Raw genomic sequence first — 26,077 nt, forward strand, 5'->3', positions numbered from 1 at the left:
CTATTTGTGATAGAGCCTACAACCCGAGTATGTGTCCTGACTGGGAATGGAACCATGACTTCTTGGTTCATAGGTTAATGCTCAACCACTGAGTCACACTGGCCTGACAGACACATATTTCATTTACATAGGTCGGTATACTTAACAGTTAACTCAATAACACTGATGGAATTTGTGGTCTCCCCAGAGAGGTAGCTATGTTTGAAGGGTCTGGAAATTACTTTGACATTACAATGATATCTTATGGTAGATGCAAAAAGACAATAGACAGATTTATTTAAGGTAAAGATTGGCTTGTCAGGGAAGAATCTAGCCTAGGACATGACTAGCTGCCATATTAGTAAATTGCTTTTTGGCCCAAAAAGTTTTTATTTCAGACCATCCTTTTTGATTACTTTATGTCTCTGAGTTTGTAAGACCACTACATAGGCTTCCCCCAAGCTTGTCAGGTTTAGTATGTGGCCTCTTTTCATCCATACAGGCTAATCATGAGGGAGACACAGCAATAATTAAAATACAAGGACAATGACAAGGTATGAACAATGTGTGTTTGGAGCAGTGGAAGGGCCTACTCCAGGCTCTTGTGCAGTGGGAGGGCCTTTGGGCAGGAAGGCAATATTTCTAAGACCTGGACAGGAAGGCAGCTGCTAAGAGAAGAGGTACAGGAAAAGCAAAAAATGTCAAAAATAAAGTTATCGGTCTCTTGAACCTGCACATTAGTGGTGGCCACCAAACTCGCCAAGATGTGTTACTAGTTTAGAAAACTAAAAAACTAAAAAGGTAAATGAAAAGAAAAAGGGCCAAAGTAACTTAAGTCAGTGCAAGCAAAAGCTGCTGAAGGTCCACAATCTGAACTAGTTTCCCAGCAAGGAAATCTGCTGACTCAATTCCAGGAAAAAGAAGGAATAGTTTTATTATAAAGAAATTGTTTTAAAATTTAATTAATTGAGGTTACATTGGTTCATAAAATTATACAGGTTTCAGGTATACAATTCTACAATACATCATCTGTATATTGTGTTGTGTGTTCACTACCCTAAGTCAAGTCTCCTTCCATCACCATTTATCCGTCTTTTGCCCAACCCCTTTCCTTCTGGAAATCACCATTCTATTGTCTGTATCCATGAGTTTATCCTTTTTGAGTTTGCTTAATCCAAGAATTCTTAAGCATGCAGGGCTATTTACTATTCCTGAGTGAGAGATGAACACATTTCTGAGCGCCAGCACCAAGACACCATCCTAATACCATACATACCTATTAGCACAGCCCCCCATCTTAAGGACAATAGATGTAGCAAATGGCTTGCTCACATGAAGACTGTTTACGAAGGCATGAGCATATAGGAAGAAATAAGGAGAGGATCATAGTACAGAACTTGTAAGAGAAGGGCGGCTCCCATCATCAGACTTGTAGAAGTGAGAGGAGAAAGGAAGGCAGCATGTGGAGGAGCTGTGCCCTCCTGGGTGGGAACCACCAGCAAGGAGCTTGGAGCATAACCTCAGTCCCTCCTGGCTTGTTCCAGCCTCCTTCCTATGTCTCCACTGAGCAAACCCTGCAGTAACTCAGAAGGCAAGGCCATTTATTGATGTAAGGCTTTCGGTCAGTCTTCTACAGCACAGGGAAGGCTGCAGAAGGGTAAAGTGCCTCTGGAGGGGTAAATGGAAAATGCTCATGTTGACCTGTTTAATGAGCTGTCCAAAGAAGTCTATGGAAAAGTGATGAGAATCCATCAAGAATCAAAGATGGTGTTAAAGCAAAACTCACAAACCTTGCAAATATATAAAGCATGGACTTAATCAATAGACTCCAACCTGAAGTAGAAAGACCTCCCTGTGCAGGTTACATGGGTTAGGATTCTGACTTACAGAACTAACTGACTAAAAGGCTATGCCATTCAACTGATGAATAATTGAAGGACAAGTAAACAACTAAGATAAACTGTGACACTATAAAATGCCATGTCTTATTTAAAGGGACATCTGGGCCCTATGCCATTTCTGAGGGTAAATGTCTCCTAGCCTGGGTATGGACAATTTCCACCAATGATGGAAAGACTGTGGTCATTCTTACTTATGTCAACCTGACTCGGCAAGTAGGAAGGGGTGCGTTTAACTAACAAGGAATCCAGTAAGGACTTCAAATTGTGCTGCTGGGTGAAAATGCATGCAAGGTGGGCTGGCAGGACAGGTTAGACGCCCTCAGGAAGTGAGGGAATTCTGAGCACTGGGATCAGTGCAAAGAAAAAAGATAGGAGTGAAGGAAAGGCAGGGCACAGTAAGTGACAGTGGCATGAGTGAAGGCCTGAGGTATCCGCAGGATGCCTGTGTTATTGGGACATGAGAATGGAGTTTCTCAGTGGTTTCCTGCTTCCCTTGGTGCAGTGGTATTTTTATGTTTCAACTTGGCTGAGCCACATTGCCCAGATATTTGCTAAAGCAATATCATTAATGTTTCCATGAGGGTGTTTCAAATAGGAAATTAACATTTCTATCAGTGGACTTTGAATAAAGCAGAGTGTCCTTCAAAATGTGGGTGAGCCTCATGCAATTAGTTCAAGGCCTCCACAGAACAAAGATTAACCTCCCTCAAACAAGACTGCCAGCAGATGCCTTCAGACTCGAACTGCAACTCTTTTCTGGGTCTCCAGCCTGTTGGCCTACCCTTCAGATTTTGGACTTACCAAGCCTCCATCTCATACATGAGAGAGAGAAATGGAGAGATTTAGAAATATATTTGCATCCTGTTGGCTCTGTTTCTCTGGACAAGCCTACCTAATAACACTGGGATTCTGGCCATCTGGGTGCTTCTGGTCTCAGCTTTCCTTTCAGTTTCTGCATATTTTCACCATGGCACGCTCACACTGTACTATAACCACCAGTGTTTATTTGCATGTCTCCACTGGGCTCTGAGCTCCTTATGGAAAGTGAGGGACAGGGTGTGAGGAATCTCTTCATACTTGCTCTCATGAGTCCCAGTGTAAACAAAACTCTGAGCTAATACAATCAACTTAAAGATTAATTTCTAACTTTCTCCTTTTCTTCTTCCCCTTCCCATAATTTGTCTTAGACTAAGGTCCTGTTCCAGTAAACCAATAGTTTGGTACGGTGGATTCTGCCTCAATGTCTAATCTTAACTGAGCTTGATCACTCCTACACTCTTTGCAACCTTTTCTACAGTCCAAGAGTAAAAGTGCTCAGCTGTTCTTCATTGCCTCCAAGCCCTTCCATGGCTACATTCTTCCCCAAAGGACTTCTTTGGAATGACTAGTGGGGTCAGCACATACCTTGTAATCATCTTGGAGTTCAAATTCTAGTGCTGACACATTCAAGCTGTGTGACCTTGCACAAGTCATTTAGCATTTCTGGATCTTGGTTTCCTTATCAATAAAGTGGAAATGATAAAAATGGCTTCCTTTCAGGATTAATGTGAGAGTTAGAATAAAAACAAAGTTTCTAGCCCCAAAAAGTAGAGGTCATAAAATAGAGAAATTCAATATTCACTGGAGCCCTCTCTCATACTCACCACTGTCCCAGTGTGGATGGTATCTATATAGTCACCCTTTCCTGAAAGGACAGCAATCTCCTCATGCCAGCAACAAAGAATTACCCCTTCTTCAGTTGTCACAAGATTCCTGTGCCACTAGGTGCCTGGAGGGAGCATTTCTGAGGGAAAGCTTCCAGTATCAATAAAGACAAATTAGAAGGATGAGGCACCCTGACAAGATGTTCCTTAGAACTTGACATTTAAACTTATTCTACTCAGCTTACATTTTACCATTTTTAATGTTAACAAGACATCTTGTCAACGAGTTAACAAATGTGTCCCAGCCATACACCGTCTTTCCTCTGTAGAGTAAAAATGCATACTGATATACAAAATTGTTTGTCTAGAATCAATAACAAAAATACATTTATTTCTTATCTTGATGAATACAATGCCAGTTTCATGCATCCACACTTGTATAGAAATCATGAGGCATTGCAAGGAGTTTTGCAAGGAATGTTTAGTCCAATCTCTAAAGTAAAACTTGTTTCCATTCTCAAACAGCTCATAATCAAACCACCTTCCCAGTCTCTATATCTTATCATTGTCACTGATATGATGCTCTGTTTCTCACTATCTGGAGGCAGGCTCTGTTTTCACTAAAACTCATCGAAGAATGCATAATGGAGTAGGTAGAGAAGCCACAACTGGAATCTCTGTGAAATGCCTGCACATAATAGTGGAGTGTGATGGCAGATAATAGATTATTATCCAGACTATTAATTGACAGAAAGATAGATGTCCATCCAGTTAGGTCTAGCAGTTGTCAGCCTTGCCTTCCAAAGTTAGACTTACTAGTACAGAGAGGAGACCTTGGTTCTTGTCTTCTTGAAGAAAAAATTTCAATCAAGAGATAAGATGTAGAAAAGCAAGCAAGAATTTATTGACTGCAGCAAAAACTTACTTAGGGTAGTTTAGGAAGTGGGCCTCTGTGATCCATCTCCAGCATAGTCAGCTTTTGATGGAAATGGTCACTGAATTTCCCCAGGAAAAAATGTAGGGAGGAGGAAAGAGGATATAAAAGCAAAGAACTGTGGACATGGGCCAGCATCATGGAGGAAACCCCTGAGATGACTGCCCAAATTAAACAGGAGGAGGTGGAGGCAACTAGAAAAGGCCTCAGCCCAATTTTTTTTAAATGGCCCAATGGGAGACAACAAGACCCAGGGAACATATGAGGAAACAGGTGACCCCATAGTGCTCAGCCAATGAGGAACCTGAGGAGGGACTGAATAAACGGATTGTGATTGCTGCCTCAGGTGTGCCTGCACAACCCAAAGGACACCAGCTCTTGAGAATGTATTAAAAGTCTCGTTTTTGCGGTACTTCTGTCTCCAAGTCCGTCATTTGAATTCAGACAGGTGAGCATTTTTGTGAAACAAGGAAAGGCATAGAAGAAGCAACAGGAGAGCTTAGGATGGGCTGACTTGGCTCACTAGAGGTCAGAGAAAAAGGGGAGAGGGGGACCTTGAAGACCAGTGCAGGAGGTTAGCCCCGGGGGTGAGCGGTGGCTGCCTATTGCTTCCCTGGTTTCTATTCTCATGGGATCCCTTGGAGGTTAGAAGATAAGTGCCTGTAGGGGAAGGAGAGGGGCAAAGAAAGGCACAGGTGTGCTCCCTGGAGGGAAAGTGCATTGGGACCTTCATTTTAAGCATTTTATAGTCTAGGTGTTTAGGGGAGATCTTAGGGGCCAATCAATAGAATATTCATCAGCTTTATGCTGATGTACCAAAATGAGATTTATTCTCTTAATTTGTCTGTCCTTGGGTCTGGTTGGCTAATGGCATTTAATTGGATTTCTGTTATCTGTCTCCCTGAGTGGGGTGATTTAAGCTATTTACACTCTGGTTGGGGAGGGGAAGTGCAAACCATTTACTCTTAAGTGTCCATGGTTTAGGAAAGATAGGATTTACTAGGTGGACACAAACTGCTGTTTAACTATCTATCTCAGTTTCCCTAGTCTGCTTGTCCTGGAACTTTCCAAACTTCCTACTAGTCTATAACAAGACCACTGTCAGTGAGTTCAGTTTATGAGTGGGTGACTCAAGGATCTGACAATATAGAGGAAACAAGAGTTACTCAAAGCACATGTATATCTCACTGAGGTTCTTAGTATATAGCTATTTTTTGGCAACTTTTGGTATACTTTACATCAAAGAAAAGTATAATTCAGTAGTTAGTGTCATACCAATCTATAATGAAGTTCTACCCTTGTACCTTCTATAGGCATCTCACGTATGATTTCTACTGTAAACACTTACTTTCAACAAACACACACACACACACACACACACACACACACACAAACACACACATGCGGAAGTGTTAAATTTACTGCCTGGCAAACATTTCTACAAGAACAAACTGGGCACAAGTCCTCAAGTTTGTTTTTATCATAAGTTGTTGGATGGCCATTGCTGCAGAAGGACTCTTGCTGGAAAGGTGTCACTTCGTTAGAGACTACATAATATTATGTTGAGTGTCTACTGGATGCTGGCCTAGTCGAAGTGTCGTCCCCATGAAACAGCTGGAATGATTTTGATTTAAAAATGTGTTAATGAGGCTAATAAATTATAGAGGTAAGATTCCCTTATAGCCATCAGATCTAAAGTGTTTGCCCCATTCAGCATGCAGACCTTCTTATCAAAGTGTGGGTAGCAACCCTTGTTCTATCACTGTAACTCAATATGCATTGGTTGTCTGCTAGGCCAGGTACTGATGAGGCACTGAAGATGTGGAGATGATTATGGTATGGTTCCCCACTCCACAGAGTCTATATAATCTCAAGTCCTTGTGGTAAAACAACAACAACAAACAAACAAAAAAACCCAAGTCTTGAGCCTTCCCCACTCTACATCGTCCAGGATGAGCTTTTAAAAACATAGATATCTTGTCTCCCCATCCATTTTATTCTATCTGTGCAAAATCCAAGCCTTATTTATGGATTGCAATTTTTGAAAGACATAGTTGTACAGATATAGAAACTCAAATGCACTAATTAACTGTCTTAGAACAATGCCTATACTTATTGCATCCTCCAATTAATTATAGTTAGAGATTATTATAATTATTGTCTGTGGGACCATGGACAAGGCCCTTGACTGTTGCATCTCAGTTTCTCTGTCTGTAAATGGAGGGTGATTATAATAGCTTTTTACTATTGCCGTGTAGTCAGTTGCATTACAACATTTCAATAATGCTGGAGAGTGACTGACAGAGCAGGTGATAAGGGCAAGGAAGGTCGTACTCACCTTTTCTTCTTTCCCTCTTCCTCCCTTGGAAACACATCCACTCTCTTAATGGGCCACAGGCTGAGTCCCTGGTAGCACCTGTCCTCTTCTCTTTGGGACTCACGCATTGGCAACTCTTGCTGTGGCTCACTAGCAAATTACTCAGTTGGAATAACACTTGTATTTCAGAGGGAAGGACACTTTTTATTGTCACTTGTTTTCTGTGAATGCAGTGTTGTCTAGAGGACTTTTTGTAAATAAAGAAAAATGATCCCAGCTTAGAGGCAGGAAGATCTTTTTAAGTGTATTTCTCCCTGTTTCATACCCTGTGTTGTCAGCCAAGGCTTGAGGACTGCATCAGTATTCCAGCAGGCTGGTCTCTAAGGCCAAGCTGGGATTTGCTTGTGTGAAAGTCCTGAGCTTTAAAGTGGTCTCTGTGGGCTAGCAGGCGGCATAATCTCCTGCTAAATGGGGCCATTAAATGAAACTACTAAGTCATAAAGATTAGCATTATCCTGAAATTAAAGCATTCTCACCTTTCAGTTGCCAATAATTGTAACAGGCACTCAGAGAAACTCCTTTCATTCAGAGAGTTGACTCCAACCACGGGGATGAGAAGAGAAGGCACAAAACCAAGGCACAAAGTGGTTGCAGTGTGATTCCCACTCATTCATCTGCTTATTCATACACTCACTCCCTTTACTAACTCCCTCTCTGATGTCTTGCATTCCTTTAATAATAGTCTTTTACTCATTTACTCCCACATTTATTTTTATGTGTTGAGTTACTTATATATTATGCATTCATTGAGCCAGTCACTCTGTTATTCAGTTGCTCATTTAGAAATTGTAATTCAAGTAAACTTTTGAGCAAGGACTGTGCAAGGCACTAAGGTTACCAAATGAATGCGTGTCCTTGTCCTACAGGATCTCACAGTTTAGAGAGCAAACAGACATTGCAAACAGATATGTCTCACAAGTTGTAGGAAATAAATTAGAAGCCAAAAGATGCTACAGAAATAGTACAAAGGAGTCCATGGTTGGATCCCGGAGAGCTGGAAACTGGGAATGGTGGTCAGAGAAGCTGATCTTGAAGGGCTGCCCTCTGGGCTGCATTTTGTAATATAAACAGCTAATATTTAGTTAAGCATCTAGTATGAGGATCCATTCCAGACACTTTATTCTCATGATGTTATTCAGTTTTGCAGAAATCATGCAGAAGACACCATTCTTTTCATTTGCATAAGGGGCCAGTGAATTCTTGAGGCTGCATCCTTGTCCAGGGTCACATAAATTGACATATGTTGCCAGAAAGTGGAGCTAGGTCTGTGATTCCCATTCTTGGGTTACTAGGCCGGGAGAAATAGAGGCTCTGGAGAAAGGAAATACCCATGTGTCTAAACAAAACAGACCGTTCCCCTGGCCTGTGTGCCCCACCCATCAGTCAGTGACACTGCGGAAAGGTCCTGGAGGGAGGGAGCCTGAAGGAATGGTGTCTCCATTCCACTCACCTCACCTCCCTGATCATCACTTTCCTCATCTGTCAATGGGGATAGTCATCTCACCTTGCAAAGCTTTTCTGAATATTAGATGAAGTTTATAAACACCAAAGATTCTTAAATTTTATTTCTTCAAAGAATGACCTAAGATGAGTAAAATGGCATTTTCTAGGCTATTTCCAACAATGTTTCTTCAGTAGGTTTAGAACAGTGATAAGAAATAGCATTTTAACAAACACCTGAAGACATCAGACTTTTGGAAATACCTATATAAGTTGATTAGTACATTGCTTAACACTTAGGTCCCATTCTTCAGTCCTCTCCCCACTACTCAGTGACTGAAGAATTGCTGGTCTTAAGACCTTCACATAGAGCGCATTCTAAGGCCTCCTGTTGGACATTTCACAGCACACATTGTTGATCCCTGGAGAACTCTTCCTTCTGTGCTGTGAGGATCAGGACACAGTCTTCCACCTGTGCTCAGCGCTGTACCGGCTATTTTAAACCACTGTCCTTGAAACCCAAAAACCTCATATCTAATATCCAGTCTTAAAACACTTTCATCTAGGCTTTTCTGTGTAATTTGTAGTTACATAGGAAGTAAGGTACTTCACAGGCATGGAATCCAAGGAGAGTTAACTTCTATGAGACTCAATTCTTCATCTGTGCAATAGCGATAAACAGTCTTACCTCAATGGATTGATGTGCAGATGGAATACAATTAAATGAGCAATGCACCTAATACAATCAGTACAATCTCTGGTACTCTGTAAGAGTTTCTGAAATAGAAGTCAGCATCACCACCATCACGGGAGGACCTAGATGCTGAAGGAGTTCAGAGACAAGAGCGATCAAGAAAGGCTTCCTGGGAGACATAGTGTTTGATAGATAAACAGGTGTGAACTTGATAAGTAGGGGTTACAGGGCCAGGCAGAGAGAACAGAGAGGAACCAACCCTGTTGAGCTCAGGGAGTGACAATTGGGAGAAGCGGTAAGCAGGTGCCTAAGGGCCTTCCCCTTGCTGGGAGGCTCCTGGATCACTTGTTCATCTGATCAGAAGAGTGAAATAGTAAGTGGGAGTCAAGGATGTCTCCAGAAAGCTTTCTTGTTGCTGCTTGCTTTTGCTCTGAGTCCAGGATTCCAGGGAGAGATGATGAATCAGAGTCTGTCTAGATGCCCCAAAGAATAAAAGAGCCAAGATGTGCAAGTAGCTTACAATCCCAGGTTCTGTGAAGTAGAAGCAGTAGAAAAGACACTTACCTCAGCATTTTCTTTCACTGGGAGGGTCCCTCAGCCAGGCCTGCACCCTCTCACCATCCAGGACCCCTCAGTGGACATCCCCCTCACAGTCCGGAACTGCACCCTCTCACTCCTTACCATCTGCCTGCTCTCTGTTCCTTACTGATCGGCTCACTGCTCCTTAGCGCTGCTGCAGAGGTGGGAGAGGCTCCTGCCACCTCTGCTGTGCTCTCCAGCTGAGAGCCCAGCTTCTGGCTGAGCAGCGCTCCCCCTGTGGGAGCACACTGACCACCAGGGGGCAACTCCTGCATTGAGAGTCTGCTCCGTGCTGGTCAGTGTGCATCACAGCAACCAGGTGTTCTGTTTGTTCCACCATAACGGTCGCTTATGCTTTTATTAGTGTAGATTACTGGGATGCAGTAATTAGAATAACAAGTAATAACTTTCATGAGCGCAAACATCAGACACACTAAAATGATTCACAAATATCAATTCAACATTACTAGTCAGTACTTATAGTTGAATGTGAATGTGCTGTCGTGGTGTCAGAGGTTGAAATGGATAATAATCTTTGATGTTTGATAATTGTGTTGCCAGTTAGTCCTTAGTCATGCATGTGTATGTCTCTGCATGTGTGTGTGCCTGCCTGATCTGTGTGTGTCTATGTCTGGGAGTGTGTGTCTCTGTGTATATCTGCATGCCTGTGACTGTGTGTTTGTGTGCATCTGCATCAGTGTGCCTATGTGTGTTTTTGTATGTGTATATATCTGTGAGTGTTTGTGTCTGCATGTATATGTCTGTAGGTGTGTGTATGTGTCTCTGCATGTGTGTCTATGTATGTTTCTGTGAGTGTGTGTCTATGTGTATCTGTGTGTGTCTGCATATGTGCATGCTGTGGGTGTGTGCCTGTGTGTGTGCTGTGTGAGTGTGGGTGTATAAAAGCACTCCCACATGGACTTGCTGGAGGACACTAGAAAAGTTCTGAACACTTCCTGTGAAGCACTGTGCAAAGCACTATTTTGTTTTCACCAAAATTTTTATTTTGAAGTGTCCAAACATACAGAAAAGTTGAAAAAATACTAAAATCAGCTTCTATATACTTTTCACCTGTCTTCTCCAACTGTAAACATTTTGCACATTTGTGTTGCCCTCATCTCTCTCTCTCTTATTCCTTATCTTCCCTCTCCTTCATTCCTTCTCATAAATTACCTTTTCCTTCCAGAACTATTTAAAAATAACTTGTAGACACATTGATAATTTAAACTTAAAGACTTCAGTTTTTAGCTCTTAGAACAAAAACAGTATTGAACATAACCACACTACTAAAACCATAAATAAAAATGAGCATTAATTAAAATACAATATATAGTCTATTCTGTCTCTATCATGTCTTTTATAGCAGGTTTGTTTTTGTTTTTGTTTTTAGAGAGAGAAAGAAAGGGAGAAGGAGAGAGAGATAGAAACTTCAATGATGAGAGATAATCATTGATCAGTTGCCTCCAGCTTGCCCACTACCCGGGATCAGCCCGCAACCCGGGCATGTGCCTTGACCAGGAATTGAACCAGTGAACTCTTGGTTCATAGGTCATCACTCAATCACTGAGCAACACTGACCGGGCAGCATTTTCTGTTTTCATAGTTTTATTTAGGATTGAAGCACCTTCCACATGATGGATTTGATTACAAGATCATTTTACTCTATTTTAACTAGAAGGCCCTCTCTCCTAACTCATACCGTTTTGTTTGTTTTTCATGACATTAATTTTCTGAACAGTAGTACACATCAGCTCTGAGGTAAAATGTTACATATGTTTGATTTTTAAAAATTGTCATTGTTAGAATCCTTTGGCCAGATGACCTCATAGGTCATGTGTGGTCTCCTCAGTGCACCCCATCAGGTGGGATATGATGTCAGTTTGTGACCCTGGGGCACCCAGCTCACTCCTTTGGCTAGCGTAGTTCTGCTGCACCTCTGCATCATGAAGATAGTTTATAATCAGTAAGTAATCTATGTGGGTGGTAATATCCTTCTCCCCAACATTTCCCCCAAATATGCTAATGGTCCCCACCTATATAATTTATTACACCAGAATTTGTCATGTTATTTTTCTAATTCTACATTTTCCTACATTTGTAGCTGTCATTCTGCTTTCTTTACTATTTCTCATCCTCCTTCACTTGCCTTTGTATTACTAAAAATGTAAGTTATTCCATTTTAATAAATTGTTACCATTATCTTTACTAGTATATTGTTATGTGAAAATTGTCATTGCTGTGACTAGCCATGGTCCCTTTAATTTTGATCCTATGCCTTTCTTACTTGCCTCTATAATCCTGGAGTATTCTGTAGCTTTTTAGCACAAGATGCTCCAAGATGTTACCGTGATCTTTCCCTGCCTGTCCCAGACTCTGCTGTTTTCTAAAAGAAGTTAGGTTCACTTCTGTAGCAGATTGCTTTTGGAAATTAAGATCTAGGCATGAGGTTTGTTTATGTTTCCAGAGCAATAGGCCTTACTCTATGGGAAGAAATTTTAGTGAACACAGAAAGAAAACGCATGTGTGCGCCAGAGCAGATGTGTCCACTGAAAGAGAGGTAGACCGTTCCGCTCTCCTCTTTGGGCTTGGGGGTGTGTTTTTGTCAGTAACCTCCAGAACCAGAGCATAAGACCCATGAAGCTGGGGATGTTCATTCACAGAAGGTGTGCGTCCCACTGTGGCTTGGTGGGAGGAGAGGTAAATAAGGCTCTGACTCCTTTAGGGCTAAGGCAAGGCCTCTGCAGCCAGCCCACTGCCTGCGGCTGCCCGAGTTCAGCCTCAGCTCTGTCAGCTCTCCTGAATACAGGGAAGGTGCTCTTTACTATGAACTGGTGGCCTGGGGATGGGGTATAGTCTTAGGGTTGATCCCATTTAATTCGCATGATGTATTGGGAGGTACAGATTCTCTCTAACGTGTATTTTGAGGAAATGTGGGCTCAGAGAGAGCGGAGAGTGTGGCCAGTGTCACTTAGATGTGAGAGGAATTAGGTCTATGCAAGTGCCCAGCTCTTTCTGGGAAGCACCCAGCAGGCCCTGCCACAGACTCCTAAAGACCTAGTGTAAGGGTGAGACGTGTAAGGGCAGCTACAGCCTGTCCACCTTCCCCCAGCCCTCTCCCCAGCAGGGGTTGGATCTGGAGCCCCTGCCTCCCCTTCCCCTGCTCAGAGGCCAGGCACTGAGTTCAGCCTTGTCTCCTCCTGCCCCAGCCAGGTTCAGGTTTCCTCTGAACCAGCTGGGGATGCCCTCAGGGTTCAGAGTGCCCTCTGGCCTTCATCCTACCTCCTCAGTCCCTAACATGATGCTCTGCACATACTAGGCACCTCATACTTTTCCTTGAATAACCCAGCAGACAAACAAACAAGCAGATACAGTGTGCATGGAGTCCATTCAAAGGCACACCCTCCACGACCATAAACTTCCCCAGGTCTCTTTGATCTTGGCCCCTATTTTAAAGCAAGCAGAGAGAAAAATAAACTCCCAAAAGTTATATAAAAAGGAAATGCTAGAAGCTGGGGAATAAGTCACACCAGGCCAGTTGTGTGGAGGTCGTCCAGTGTGGCCCGTGCAGGCAGTGGAGCATGGTCACGGGCGGAGCTGGCTCCTGGCCTAACACTCCGGCATCTTTGGCTACTGCAGTGATGTGGGCGCGCCCGGGCCAGAGGGGGACGCCCTCCCCAACTGCAGCAGCCCCAGAGCAGAGCTGCAGCGGGACAGCAGGCCTGCATGGTTCTCCTATCCACAGGGAGGGAGCATGGCCCCGGCGCGAATTCTTGTAAAGGAGCTGAAAGTCGTTTTATACTCTCTGTGTCCCTTTCCTTTAAGTTGAGAGGAAGGTGGAATTGACTCCTCAGCTCAGGTTCCCATAACTGTTCCTAATGGTAAGGTGGTCCTTTCGGATCCTCCCTGGATCAGAGCGGCTTGTAGCAGGTCAGCTTTGGTGTGGAGCCCGTACCCTGAGCCAGGCACTGTGCTCAGCGCACTCCTGTGAATGTTATTCATTTCATTTCTCACATCACTGGACATGGGTTATGTCCAGACTACAGCTGAGGAGACTGAGGCCGGGGGTCAGTGTCTCTGCCACACTTAGGAGCCTGTCGGGCGGAGCGGCCTTGCCTGGCCCAGCAGCCCGAGACCCAGTTTCCTCCGCAGCATCTGCCCCTGCATCCACAGAGGCCTCCAAGTGACATCCACCAGCAGTCACTGCTTGTGATTTAAATGGGGAGATAAGATAGGAACATATGAAAAATTAAGTAACTTCAACGCAAAACAACAAGAACTGTCACGAGGCTGTAGATGTGTGGATGGTAAATGAGTGGTGGAGACGGTGCTTGGAGGTTTATTTACACTGTCTTTACCCTTGGCGTGGGAAATGCACTCTGTCAACACAGATAACTGCACCAGAAGCGACCCCAGGGACCTTAATATAGCCCTGCTTTATCACAGTAGGTGGGTAAGTGAATTGGCACATTTTTCAAAGGACTCTAAGCAGCTCCCCACAGTGATTTAAGTTCAATTAAGCTGGGTATTGACAATCTGTAGAGTTCCTTCTAAGTATTATGATAGAAAAATTGCACTTTTTTCTTGCTCTGCAAAGAGACAAATATGTGTATAGAATGAAGTCTTATTAATCAGAGTTATTTTTTGCCTCTCTCTCCTTTTAACTTTTCTTCTATTATTTTTTTCAGAAGAATGATCACCATGGTAACAGATGAAACAACTTGCAACATCTGTAATTATTATTATTAATAATAATGATTATCACAATAATAATAAAATCAGATAGAATGACAGGAACAAAAACATGACAAAAAATTGGCTGGTTCTGTGTGTAAACAGTTTCCAGCTCCTGAAATCAGTGTAAGGGGCCTCAGGCAGGCCCCTGGGAAACCCAGGATGAGGTCACAGAGGGCTGCCTGGCAATGACTTGGGAATATATCACAACATCATGGAATGTTGCAGAATATTCCACCCTAACTACTCTGCTGAGACTTGGCGCACACTCTTCTCTTGTTGATGTTGTTGTTGAATGTATGTGTGTATTGATCTTATAACTTGAAATTCCTTTTTTAAAATCTGGACCATCACATAACAAATATATAAAAGAGCTGTTTTGGAAATGCTGGAGGAAAGACCTGGCAGAATATAGATGATAGTGATTGACTAACCTCATCATTTGACAAGATTTCCTGAAGAGCTACAGACACCCAATGCTAGGCCAGGCTCCTCGGCCACAGGATCGAGACTGCCGTCCATCTATAGTCCATTTTCAAGGACAAAAAGGCACAGTATCCACTGGAAAGGCTTCTCTATCAGCCCCCATCCGACCTTGCCCTCATCAGATCTCTAGCAGCCCCATCACTCATGAGCTTGAGAGCACTTATAACAGTGCCAGATGTTTGTCATTCTCGTGTACACACTGATGTGTACACTGGAGCTCAGCCGTGCATATGGTCCTGAGTATGTATGCTAGTGGCAAGCAGGGCACTAACTGAGCATAACTTTGAACAGAGAAATGCATGATACCTTTTACATCTTGGGAGACATAACAGCTTTATGGGAATAGACTTGAAAGCTAAATTCACAGTACAATTAGAAGAATGCTTTACTAATCTGCATAATAATGTATTGTTAACTTTTTAACTTTTACATTAAAAAGTTAATTTAAAACTTTTAACTGCTAAAGAGCTATTGAGCAACCTTAGCATATTATTAGCAAATTACGCTTTGATAGGTTTAACAGACGACTGGCTGACCAGACACTTAGCATATTAGGCTTTTATTATATAGGATTTTCATTAAAATGATATTACAAGCCCTGCTTTCCAAGAAGGAAACCGGCGGTGGTTATGTAACTTGATCAAAATGCATTTGAAATGATGCATTGGAACTTTATTACACATGCTATTTGTTAGCCCATGGCCTGCAATTCCTTTACTTGTAAAGGTGGCATGATAGGGGGTGTGGTGCATGGTCAAGAGCTCATTCTCATTTATGCCAGTGAATGACCATCATGGCTAAATGATGCTCTTAAAAATCAAATATTTTATTTTTATTTTTAAAAAATGTAGTGAGATGTTTTTGACATATAACATTGCTTAAGGTGTTCAGTGTGTTGATTTCATACATTAATATATTGCAATATTTCCACTGCAATGGTGTTAGTGAGCATCTCTAGCATATCATGTGATTATCATACTTTTTGTGGAGAATAAGATCTAGTCTCTTAGCAATTTGTTTTGAAGTTTATAATATGAAAGTGTGGACTAAGCACTAAGCTTGTATTAGATCTCCAGAATGCATTTATTTACAAGCTTGTGGCTTTAAACAACATCTTTCCATTTCCCTAAAGCTGTAGTTATTAAACAGCATGGCACTGGTATAAAATAGATATACAGACCAATGGGACAGATAGAGAGCCCAGAAATAAGCCCTGGCACTACAGTCCACTCATATTTAACAAGGGTGCAAAGGATACCCAATGGAGAAAAAATAGTTTCTTCAATAAATGGTATTGGGAAAAGTGGATAACCACATACAAAAATAAATGAAATTAGACTTCTATCTTACACCACTCACAAAAAAATTAATTCCAAATGGACTAGAGACTTAAACATAAGACCAGATACCAAAAACTCCTAAGAAAAAACACTGAGAAAAAGCTCCTTGACATCAGCGTTGCTGATAATTTTTTGGATATGACACCAAAAATACAAGTAACAAAAGCAAAAGTCAACAAGCGGGACCACATCCAACAAAAAAAGCTTCTGCACAACCAATGTAATGGAAAGACAACCTATGAAATGGGAGAAAATACATGCAAAACACATTGGAGGGAAAAAGCAAATATTTTAAATGTATAATAACTATTTCTTTAGACTAACTGAGGTACTTAGTGAGCTGAACAGATTCTTTCTAGTTCAAAATTTCAAAATGCATTTTGCTATTGAACAGAAAATGTGTCTTGGATGACTCCATACCTGCGTTCTTTTGAGCAGGTAGAGAGCTGGGCTTGTTTCTCATTATGGGCTTGATTGGTGTTAAACAGCAGAATTATAACCAGGAAAATAATGGGTCCGTGCTGCCTGTCACTACTTGAGGAAATTAAGCAGAGACGAGGCTGAATCATCTGAGTATTTATCGCAATACTGCCAGCAGTGTGAGAGAGCAGCAGATCACCCACAAAAATCTACTCTGCACCCCAACATAAGCCAGCTGCTTATATTGGATAGAAGGACAAAGATTACAAGGGAATGTAGACAAAAGGTATCCAGATGGGCAGTTTTCAGGTCTGGAGATTTGCAAAGACCTGTGGTATGCAAAGGGCTGGGGGTCTTCAAAGGGCTGGCAATCCTGGTTTCTGCAACAAGGTTAATCTTTCCATGATAACAGGCAGCTCCTAATGGGAGGAAGGGATGTATTTCCACATAGGGTAGAATGTGCCTTCTTTAATCAGAATAAAACAATCACGGTTAACAGAGCATGATTAATATTTCTTACAATTCTAGCTGGTCCCCGATATTCTATTTCTGGCCCTAACAGAATGAATGATAGGGGATGAACAGGATAGCAAAATGGGAGTATCAATGTTTGTTTTTTTTTTTCAGTTTTCTGGGTTCATAAAAATTAAACAACATATTCTGCTGATGAAATTTCAGGAGATGTAAGGGACATCAATAAATACAGACAGACATGAGGCTATTTCAGAGTGAAAAGATAATTGAACAGATGGTAATAATTCATCATGTACAGCAGCAACTATAGTACAAGGAACTGCACTCCATCCTGCTTTTTAACCTCATTTGCCAGATGAGATCCCAACTCCAACTCTCCAGGGAATGAAGTTGAGGTCTTCATTCTAATGCAATAAAGAAAAAGTTCTAATGTATCAATTCTTAACTCTTTTGCATGTTGAACAACTTATTATGTGCCCATGTAGAACATATAGTTTTAATATTATAAAACATTATAATACTACCAGAGACCCAGTGCACAAATTAGTGCACCAGTGGGGTCCCTCAGCCTGGTCTGTGGGATCGAGCCAAAATTGGGTCTCCAACATCTCTTGAAGGGCCCAGATTGTGAGAGGGTGCAGGCCAGGCTGAGGAACCCCACCAGTGCACGATCAGGGCCAGGGAGGGATGCAGGAGATTGGCCAGCTGGGGAGGGACCATGGGAAAGCTCCAGGGCATGTCCAGCCCATCTCTCTCAGTCCCAATCAGCTGGACTCTGGCAGCAAGCAAGCTAACCTATCAGTCAGAGTGTCTACCCCCTGGTGGTCACTTCACATCATAGAGAGTGTTTCAGCAGCCTTAGCATATTATTACCATACTAGAGGCCCGGTGCACAAAAATTTTTACACTCGGGGGGATGGGGGGTTCCTCAACATTGCCTGTGCCCTCTCGCAGTCTGGGACCCCTCCGGAAATAATGACCTCCTGGCTTAGGCCTGCTCCCTGGTGGCAAAGGGCAGGCCCAATCCCTAGGTGCAGCCCCTGGTCAGGCTCAAGCAGGGTTGATTGGGGAGTTGGGGCACCACCCCCTGTCATGCACAGAGCAGGGCGGATCAGGTGGTAGCAATGCCACCCTCAGGCTCAGGGTAGGGCCAATTGGGGGGTTGGGGCATCGCCCCCTGTCACACTCAAGGCAGGGTCAATAGGGAGGTTGTGGCGCCACCCCCTGTCATGCACAGAGCAGGGCCGATCAGGGGGTTGGGGCACCGCCCCCTGTCACACTCAAGGCAGGGTCCATAGGGAGGTTGCGGAGCCACCCCCTGTCATGCACAGAGCAGGGCCAATCAGGGGGTTGGGGTGCTGCCCCCTGTCACGCACAGAGCAGGGTCGATCAGACGGTTAGGCTGCCAGCTCAGAGGCCGGCAGCAGCAGGCAGGGAACGTTGGATTCCTCCGTCACTGAAGCAAGCAAGCCTCATGTTCGCTTCAAGCTGCCTGGCTGCCGGCTGCCATCTTGGCTGGCAGTTAATTTGCCTATTGCCCTGATTAGCCAATGGGAAGGGTAACGGATGTATGGCTAATTACCATGTTTCTCTTTTATTAGATAGGATGACTTAATGATGCTATGTGGGTCACTTTTGAAATGAGACAGATAGGACACAATACAATTAGGGACACATTTACTTCTCTTTCTGCACATTCCTATATCTGCATATCTACGTCTTTGTATCTGTATAGACATAGGTAAAAATATAGAGGTAACAATATATTGTAGAATGTTCTAGTATGAGGCAGTGACGCACCATTTATTACTGGACTTGGTTTTCCTCTTCTGCTTCTAAGCACCTTGGGCATTTCAAAACTGTCCATCTTTCTTTGTCCCTCTACAGCAGTGGTTCTCAACCACTTTGATAGGTTGAACAGATGACTAGATGACTGGACACTTAGCATATTAGGCTTTTATTATATAGTATTTTCATTAAAATGATATTACAAGCCCTGCTTTCCAAGAAGGAAACCGGAGGTGGATATGTAACTTCTCAGCATCTCCCAGCTGGCATGCGGCAGAGCCCAGGTTCTAAGGAATGGATGTGTCCACAGGGCAGGCTGTCTCAGCAAACCGTGCAGCCCAGATTCTTCCCCAGAGACTGTGACACACGCCCTGTGCTGGGTCTTGTGCTGGAGGCAGGCCAGCAGAGGCTGGTGTTTGGAGCCTGGAGGACTTTATAATGGTTTCCAGTCTCAGCATAGATGATTCACCCTCATTCCCTACATGAAATTGGACTTTCTCGAGTTATAGGCAACCTTTGTAGGTTGAATCATGTGACGTTCCCAAAACTTCAAAAATAAAGCAATTCCTGTTCTGGGTCTTTTGAAATGGGTATGTTTTCCTCATGAATTTCGATGGATTTGGGGAGGGAAGGCTGGGCAGAGTTTGTCTTCTCTCCCCATAAGGCATCTCTTAGCTTATGCTCTGGGAAAGAACCTACACACCATCCTGAGAACTACCTGAGGCCACTCTCCGCTTGCCCTCTCCTGGATGCTGTTGCTAATAATAGCAGCACCGGCCACCTCTGAGACACCGATGCCTTTATGTATAATGGGCAGCATAGATTTCTGTGGAATGCTGTTCATTTTGTGAATAATGGGCCTCCTTGTATAAACCCCCTCACTTCATCTTTACAACAACCCTGTATAGTCGGCCTCATTGCTGCTTTTCGGATGTTACTGAAGAGGAAACTGAACTTTAGAGAAGTAATCATTTGGCAAGGTTGCTAAGCCTTGCACACCAATCCAGATCTTCTGACTACAAGCCTGGCCACATACACTAACCTTCGCCCACCCATGGACCAAAGGACCACCTTGAATACTTAGCTTCCAGGGCCATGTTTTAGTACAAGTGTGTGTGGGTTCGCGAATGCATCCCCTGCATCCATCTAATGGACTGTTTAGAGCAAATCTTACTTGTTTGAAAACCCTTCAGAGCTGATTTCATATGGACCTTTTCCAGCCGAAACCACAGTACCCGCCCTAGAGCAGGGAGCAGGAGCTGGCCCATGGAGGCTCTCATGAGGGCCACTGACCACTGGCCTTTACTATTGTGTCCAGGTCAGAGCTTAACCTACACTGCTGCCAATGACTCGGAAGGAGAGAAGGAATAATACAAATTTACCCATTTGCTTTCAGTCTTTACTCTGCTATCTCCCAGGGGAAATATAATCAGAGGACAAGGGTATCTTTGAAAGGAAAGGCAATAAAGAGACCGAAGTTTCCAGTAATCAGCTATCTTCCTGTCACTCCTGCTGTGTTTGCAGTGGGGGCTTGTGACATCTAAGTGAATTGTGTGGAGTGTCTTGAAGCTATTAGTGTCCCTTTGCATCTTCTGAATATTGCATATGCCAATAAGTGCCAATAGCTGAATTATTAAGATTTCAATTCACCCTCAGGGTCCCGAGGCAGAGTTGGCAAAAGTAGTGACTTTAATATAAAAGATTGTCTGACAGCTTCCTTTTCCATCTTGCCAAAGATAGAATATGATTTTGGCAAAGTGAGCCAATGATTAAATGAAAAAGCAAATCAATTAATGGATGTATGAACAATTAGGTGAATGAATATACAGATATGAAAGTCTGTGTTCATTGGAAGGGAAATCTAAGTCCATATGATTTAATGATGCTATGTGGATCACTTTTGAAATGAGACAGATTGGACACAGTACAATTGGGGACACATTTACTTATCTCTCTCTGAGCATTCCTATATCTGCATATCTACATCTTTATATCTGTATAGACATAGGTAAAAATATAGAGGTAACAATATATTGTAGAATGTTCTAGTATGAGGCAGTGACGCACCATCTATTATTGGACTTGGTTTTCCTCTTCTGCTTCTAAGCACCTTGGGCATTTCAAAACTGTCCATCTTTCTTTGTCCCTCTACAGCAGTGGTTCTCAACCTTCTGGCCCTTTAAATGCAGTTCCTCATGTTGTGACCCAACCATAAAATTATTCTTGTTGCTATTTCATACCTGGAATTTTGCTACTGTTATGAATCGTAATGTACATATGCAGGATGGTCTTAGGCGACCCCTGTGAAAGGGTCGTTCCACCGCCAAAGGGGTTGCGACACACAGGTTGAGAACCACTGCTCTACAGCGATGCATTATTAAGAAATTATTTGTCTTTAATTATTTTGTCAGCATTTATCTATATTGACATTTTAAAGATTTTGTTAATTATTTGTGTAACATTATTATTTTTACCAATATGAATCATGTACTATTTTTACTTTCAAAGTCAAAATCCAGTAACCTTCATTCTGATTTTTTTTTTTTTTGGACTTTTGAGAAAACGTAATTCTGCCTGTTAAACATTGGAGACATGTGGGTTATTAGTGGGCTGGCTTAGGAAACAGTTTTAAGATGAATTGGAATGTTTGAGCAGTTTAATTTTATGCTGTAAGAAATGTGTCCTTTTTTAGAGCTGGAAAATACTTTAGAGATCATTGAAACCAAACTCAAACTCTTTTTCCCTTTCCTCCCCCTACTTTATTGACACTGACAGGCAAGGAGGTAAAATTACTCATCCCCAGTCACAATCTTGCCTCTTAGTGTGCTAATCAATGGTGGCTGCATGCAGTGTATGTGTTCATCATTCTTGTCCCATAGGCCTTGGGGCATTTTTATTTCTTAGACCTTGATTTGCGCATTTCTAAGACTGAGGAGTTGAGGGTGAGGGAGCCACGCGGTGTCTACGTGGGGCTCCTCTTCAGCCCTGAGAACCGAGGAAGAGGAATGACGTCACTGTGGTAAAGATGCTCAGATGACAAAAGCTTTCCGAGGTGTCCCCTTTCCTCCTTGGCTTCATCTATAAGCATCTTCAGAATTAAATTCAACCCCCATCGCAGTGAATGTTTTGCCCTAAGTTATTGTTACAGAATGTCTGATGTCTCCCAGATAGTGTCTTGAAACTTTATATTTTGAATTATTATTCCACAGTAACCGCCCTGCCACAGGGGAGATGGTTTTGCTGTGCTTATATTTGTATTTTTTTTAATGATGATAACACTGACACCCCCCCCCCCCCCCCAAAAAAACGCTGCCCCCCCCCCCCCCCCCGTGAGGTGACTTGTCTAAGCTTGTTCTCAGCAGAGAAAGGTTTCACACACAGGTCTCCCAGTTTCTAACACTCACATCCCTCTCCTCTCTCCTAGCCTTCCATTTTCCCTGTTCTGGGCAAGGCATGTTTTAAAGGTCCCTGATTTAAAGGTTTTGCCCCTGCATGTTCTTTCCTGTAAGCCTCCCCAAATACTTTTGACAAACAGGATGAATAAAAAAAAAAAAAACTGCAGTTAAGTGCCTTGGAATTCAATGGGGATTGCCAAATTCTATCCTTGTTAACTGTGTGTTTTACAGAGACTCTGTGTGTAGGTCTTATTTCCCCCTGGAACGTGTGGTTTTCTGTGATAACCACGGTTGCTAGTGTTTCTCTTGTGAAGAAGGGTGTGCCAGTGGATGGAGGAGGGCTTTGGGGGACTCACACCCTGGGTTCCAGTTCCTGCTTACTCACTACCTGCAATCCTGAGTCTCTTCATTGCATTTCCCCCACTTCTGACCTGGCTGTGTCGGCTCCCTTCAGATTTAAGTAACATTGATTTTAAATGAGATAATGAGATTAAATGCTTAGCTTGCAGCCTGTGGAATCGGCTCCAAAACAGCAGCTCTTAAGATTACTAACCTGCCTTATCCCTTACTGGAGCTCTGTGAGGAGCAAAAACTCTCTGGTCAAATCCTGGGCATGAGTAGAGCAGCCAGTAGTGATTGTGGCCCAATGGGGAGCCGCCATCACATGGCCTGCACCAGCCTCTTTTTTCCAGTGTGATCCTTTTCTGAACTTTCTTCTAACCCTCCTTCCTTGGGCTGTGTTTTCTGGGCAGAGGACAAGATCTGGACATCGGTGCAGCACAACAACACAGAGCTGACCCGTGTGCAGGGTGCCAGCCCCGAGAAGCCCTACTCCATGGCCTTGGACTACGGGGGCAGCCTGGGGCAGCTGGAGGCCGTGATCGACAGCTCGGAGCACTGTGAGCAGGAGGTGGCCTACTACTGCAGGAGGTCCCGCCTGCTCAACACCCCAGGTAAGGCTCACAGGCCCCCCTGCTCTGATTGGCCATGCAGGGTGACCACATGCAGAAGGGCCCCATAACCCGGAATATCACAGAGGTGGGTGTTTGCCCACAAGGGGGCTGCACTGAGCCGGGAGGGAAAGGCTGCTGGGAGAGGACTGTGATGGACCATCTACTGATGCCCAGGGTGGGCCGGGAGCAAGTTCCATTGCCTCTTAAGGTCTCTCCTCATCTTCCAAAGGGAAGGATGGCCACACCCACTCTGCCATAGCAGTGACCATGAATAGGGCCTTGAAAGCAATGGCACTTAAAGTGAGCACGAGAGCCAGACATAAAAACGTGCAGGTGACAGCATATGGGAAGGCAACAGGGTCTCCACACATTCCCCAAGAGCAAGGAGTGGTGTCTGGGGGCAAAACATTGGGGGCGTAGTGCGAAACAATGAGCCCGGTGGGTAGCAGGTCCTGTGTGCTGCCTGAAACGCAGAGGCCTCTGGAAATGCATTTTATAAAAATAACACTTGCTTTCAGAAAAAAAATTAGATAAACCCTATTTTTTAATCTTTTTTGATGGTTATTTTTTAGAGTGGCTAGTTTATTTCATTATTAACATGCTTGCAAGAACGAAGAACAAAACCAAACAGAAATTTCCTAGAACTGCTTACAAAAACACCCAGGGGCGGGGGGAGGGAGAGGCTTCTTACCATGGGGATGTGAGGTGTCCAAAAAAGTGTCAGGATCTTTAGCTTCATGTAATTTAGAGCCCAGTGCTTGGAAGTTGGGAATGGTGAAAGGCCTGGGAAAACTAGACCCTGAAATGTCAAAAGGAGAAGGTCTGTGCACCTCACTAAATGTGACCCACAGCCGCCCTGATCTAGAATCTTTAGGGGACACCTTGTTCCACGTGAGTTTTCCAGATAACTGTCCCTTATTCCTTTAAACACCAGAAATCTTTAAAGTAGTTTCTAACTATTTGAAATGAAAATCTTTTTCAAATAGATTACATGCTTCCTTGCCTTCTTAAGCAGATAATTCTGAATATAAAATGTAACCTTTTCTTGATGACTCAGTACCATCACTGGGAAAATCAGTTACTGCAGGGCGGCGAGTGCACAGAGCGGGCAGGCTGAGGTCGGAGCACGGGTACCGGGCCCTTTCCCAGTCCCCAGTCCCTGTCCCTCCCCCTTCTCAGCACAAAATGCCTGTCTCAGCACCCGGCGCCCCCTCTGTAGGGTGCTGTTCCCAGTTTCCCAGGTTGGGTTTGGCGGACATAGGGAGGAGGTGAGCATGTTGCTGTGACCCTGGGATGTCCTCCAGCATCTGCGTTCTGTGCCGTCCCTGTGGCCACCCACTGACGTCCTGCGTGTTTTATTTTTCTGCCATCACTGCCTTTTACTTGACGTGGACATTGAGCAGGAGGGGCGTGGGTTTGGGAGCAGGCCATGCTGGGAGTGAGGTCATGCCTCCTCTTTCTAGTTATGTGACTGTGCAAGTCACTGAGTGTCTGGTTTCACAGCCAAACCATTTGCCTCAGAACCTGAGCGGCAGAGGCAGCAGGAAGACAGACAGAAGGGAGCCTGTGCTCCCACCACAGTGTGTGGCCAGCAGACCCGGGGGCCCTGTTTCTTTCCTTGCGCACAGCCTCCAGCCCAGAGGGAAGGCCCCAGACTGGTGCTAGGATGGGAAACAAGCTCAGGGAGAGGCTATCCTTATTTTAAATGTGTAAATAGAATGGTTATACTGACCATAACACATACAAGAAAATAATGTCATCCCCCGGAGCAGACGGATGTTGTATTTGGTGTGTATCCTTCCAGATGTTTGGCCACATGGATATGCACAAAAGCACAGTTGGAACACACTGTATGTGTGTTGGGGTTTGAAGGTGTTCATTAATCCCCCCTTCCCCCATGGGTCTGAGTCAAAGGAGGTAGAGGAAGGAGGACAGTGGGCATGCTCATAGTGTCCGCGTCCTCCTGGTGAGCTGGCTTGAAAAGCTCAGTGTGGGCCAGAGCCTAAGGGGCCCCTGGGCCTCCACCTGCAGTGCTTGTGGCACTGGGTGAGGTGGCGCTGCTGATAGAGTGCCTCCTAGCAACGTGGCCTGAGCCTCTCACCCCTCACACCTAAACGCCAGCCCACGTAGGCTCACCTCATAGGTGTGCACAGGGATCCCAGATCCAGGGCACTGACCTAAGGGGGATCCTGTCACAAATCCACAGACTGGCCGGCCCCTAAAGGCAGGGTTCTGGTCAGGGCCTCTCCTGGTCACACAGCTACTTTTCTTCATGTCCTCACATGGCAGGACGAAGGGGAGTGAGCCTGCACTGATCCCGTTCCTGAGGGCTCCACCCCCTCCCCAAGACCCCCACCTCCTAAGACCATCACACTGAGGGCTCCACCTCCTCCCCAAGACCCCCACCTCCTAAGACCATCACACTGAGGGCTCCTCCACCTCCCCAAGACACCCACCTCCTAAGACCATCACACTGAGGGCTCCACCACCTCCCCAAGACACCCACCTCCTAAGACCATCACACTGAGGGCTCCACCACCTCCCCAAGACACCCACCTCCTAAGACCATCACACTGAGGGCTCCACCACCTCCCCAAGACACCCAATGAGCCCGGTGGGTAGCAGGTCCTGTGTGCTGCCTGAAACGCAGAGGCCTCTGGAAATGCATTTTATAAAAATAACACTTGCTTTCAGAAAAAAAATTAGATAAACCCTATTTTTTAATCTTTTTTGATGGTTATTTTTTAGAGTGGCTAGTTTATTTCATTATTAACATGCTTGCAAGAACGAAGAACAAAACCAAACAGAAATTTCCTAGAACTGCTTACAAAAACACCCAGGCATGTCCAAAATGTCACGTGGGCTTGGCCATGATTATCCCCACCCTGGGAATCAGTCAGTTTTATAAACATAATTAAATTTCATTGTTTTTAATAATTAAAT

At 44.0% G+C, this 26,077-nt stretch overlaps 1 protein-coding gene across 1 annotated transcript in view; it reads left to right on the forward strand.

The window, feature by feature from the left end:
* CNTNAP5 (contactin associated protein-like 5) overlaps positions 1 to 26,077 on the forward strand; it is an 866,926-nt gene that overhangs the window by 558,908 nt on the left and 281,941 nt on the right. Inside the window, exon 13 of the mRNA XM_006776823.2 lies at positions 22,934 to 23,134. Within this exon, the coding sequence (XP_006776886.1) occupies positions 22,934 to 23,134 (201 nt within the window). The remainder of the gene's footprint in view (positions 1 to 22,933; positions 23,135 to 26,077) is intronic.

The sequence above is a fragment of the Myotis davidii genome, unplaced genomic scaffold, assembly GCF_000327345.1.
Source record: "Myotis davidii unplaced genomic scaffold, ASM32734v1 scaffold249, whole genome shotgun sequence".
Taxonomy (NCBI): domain Eukaryota; kingdom Metazoa; phylum Chordata; class Mammalia; order Chiroptera; family Vespertilionidae; genus Myotis; species Myotis davidii.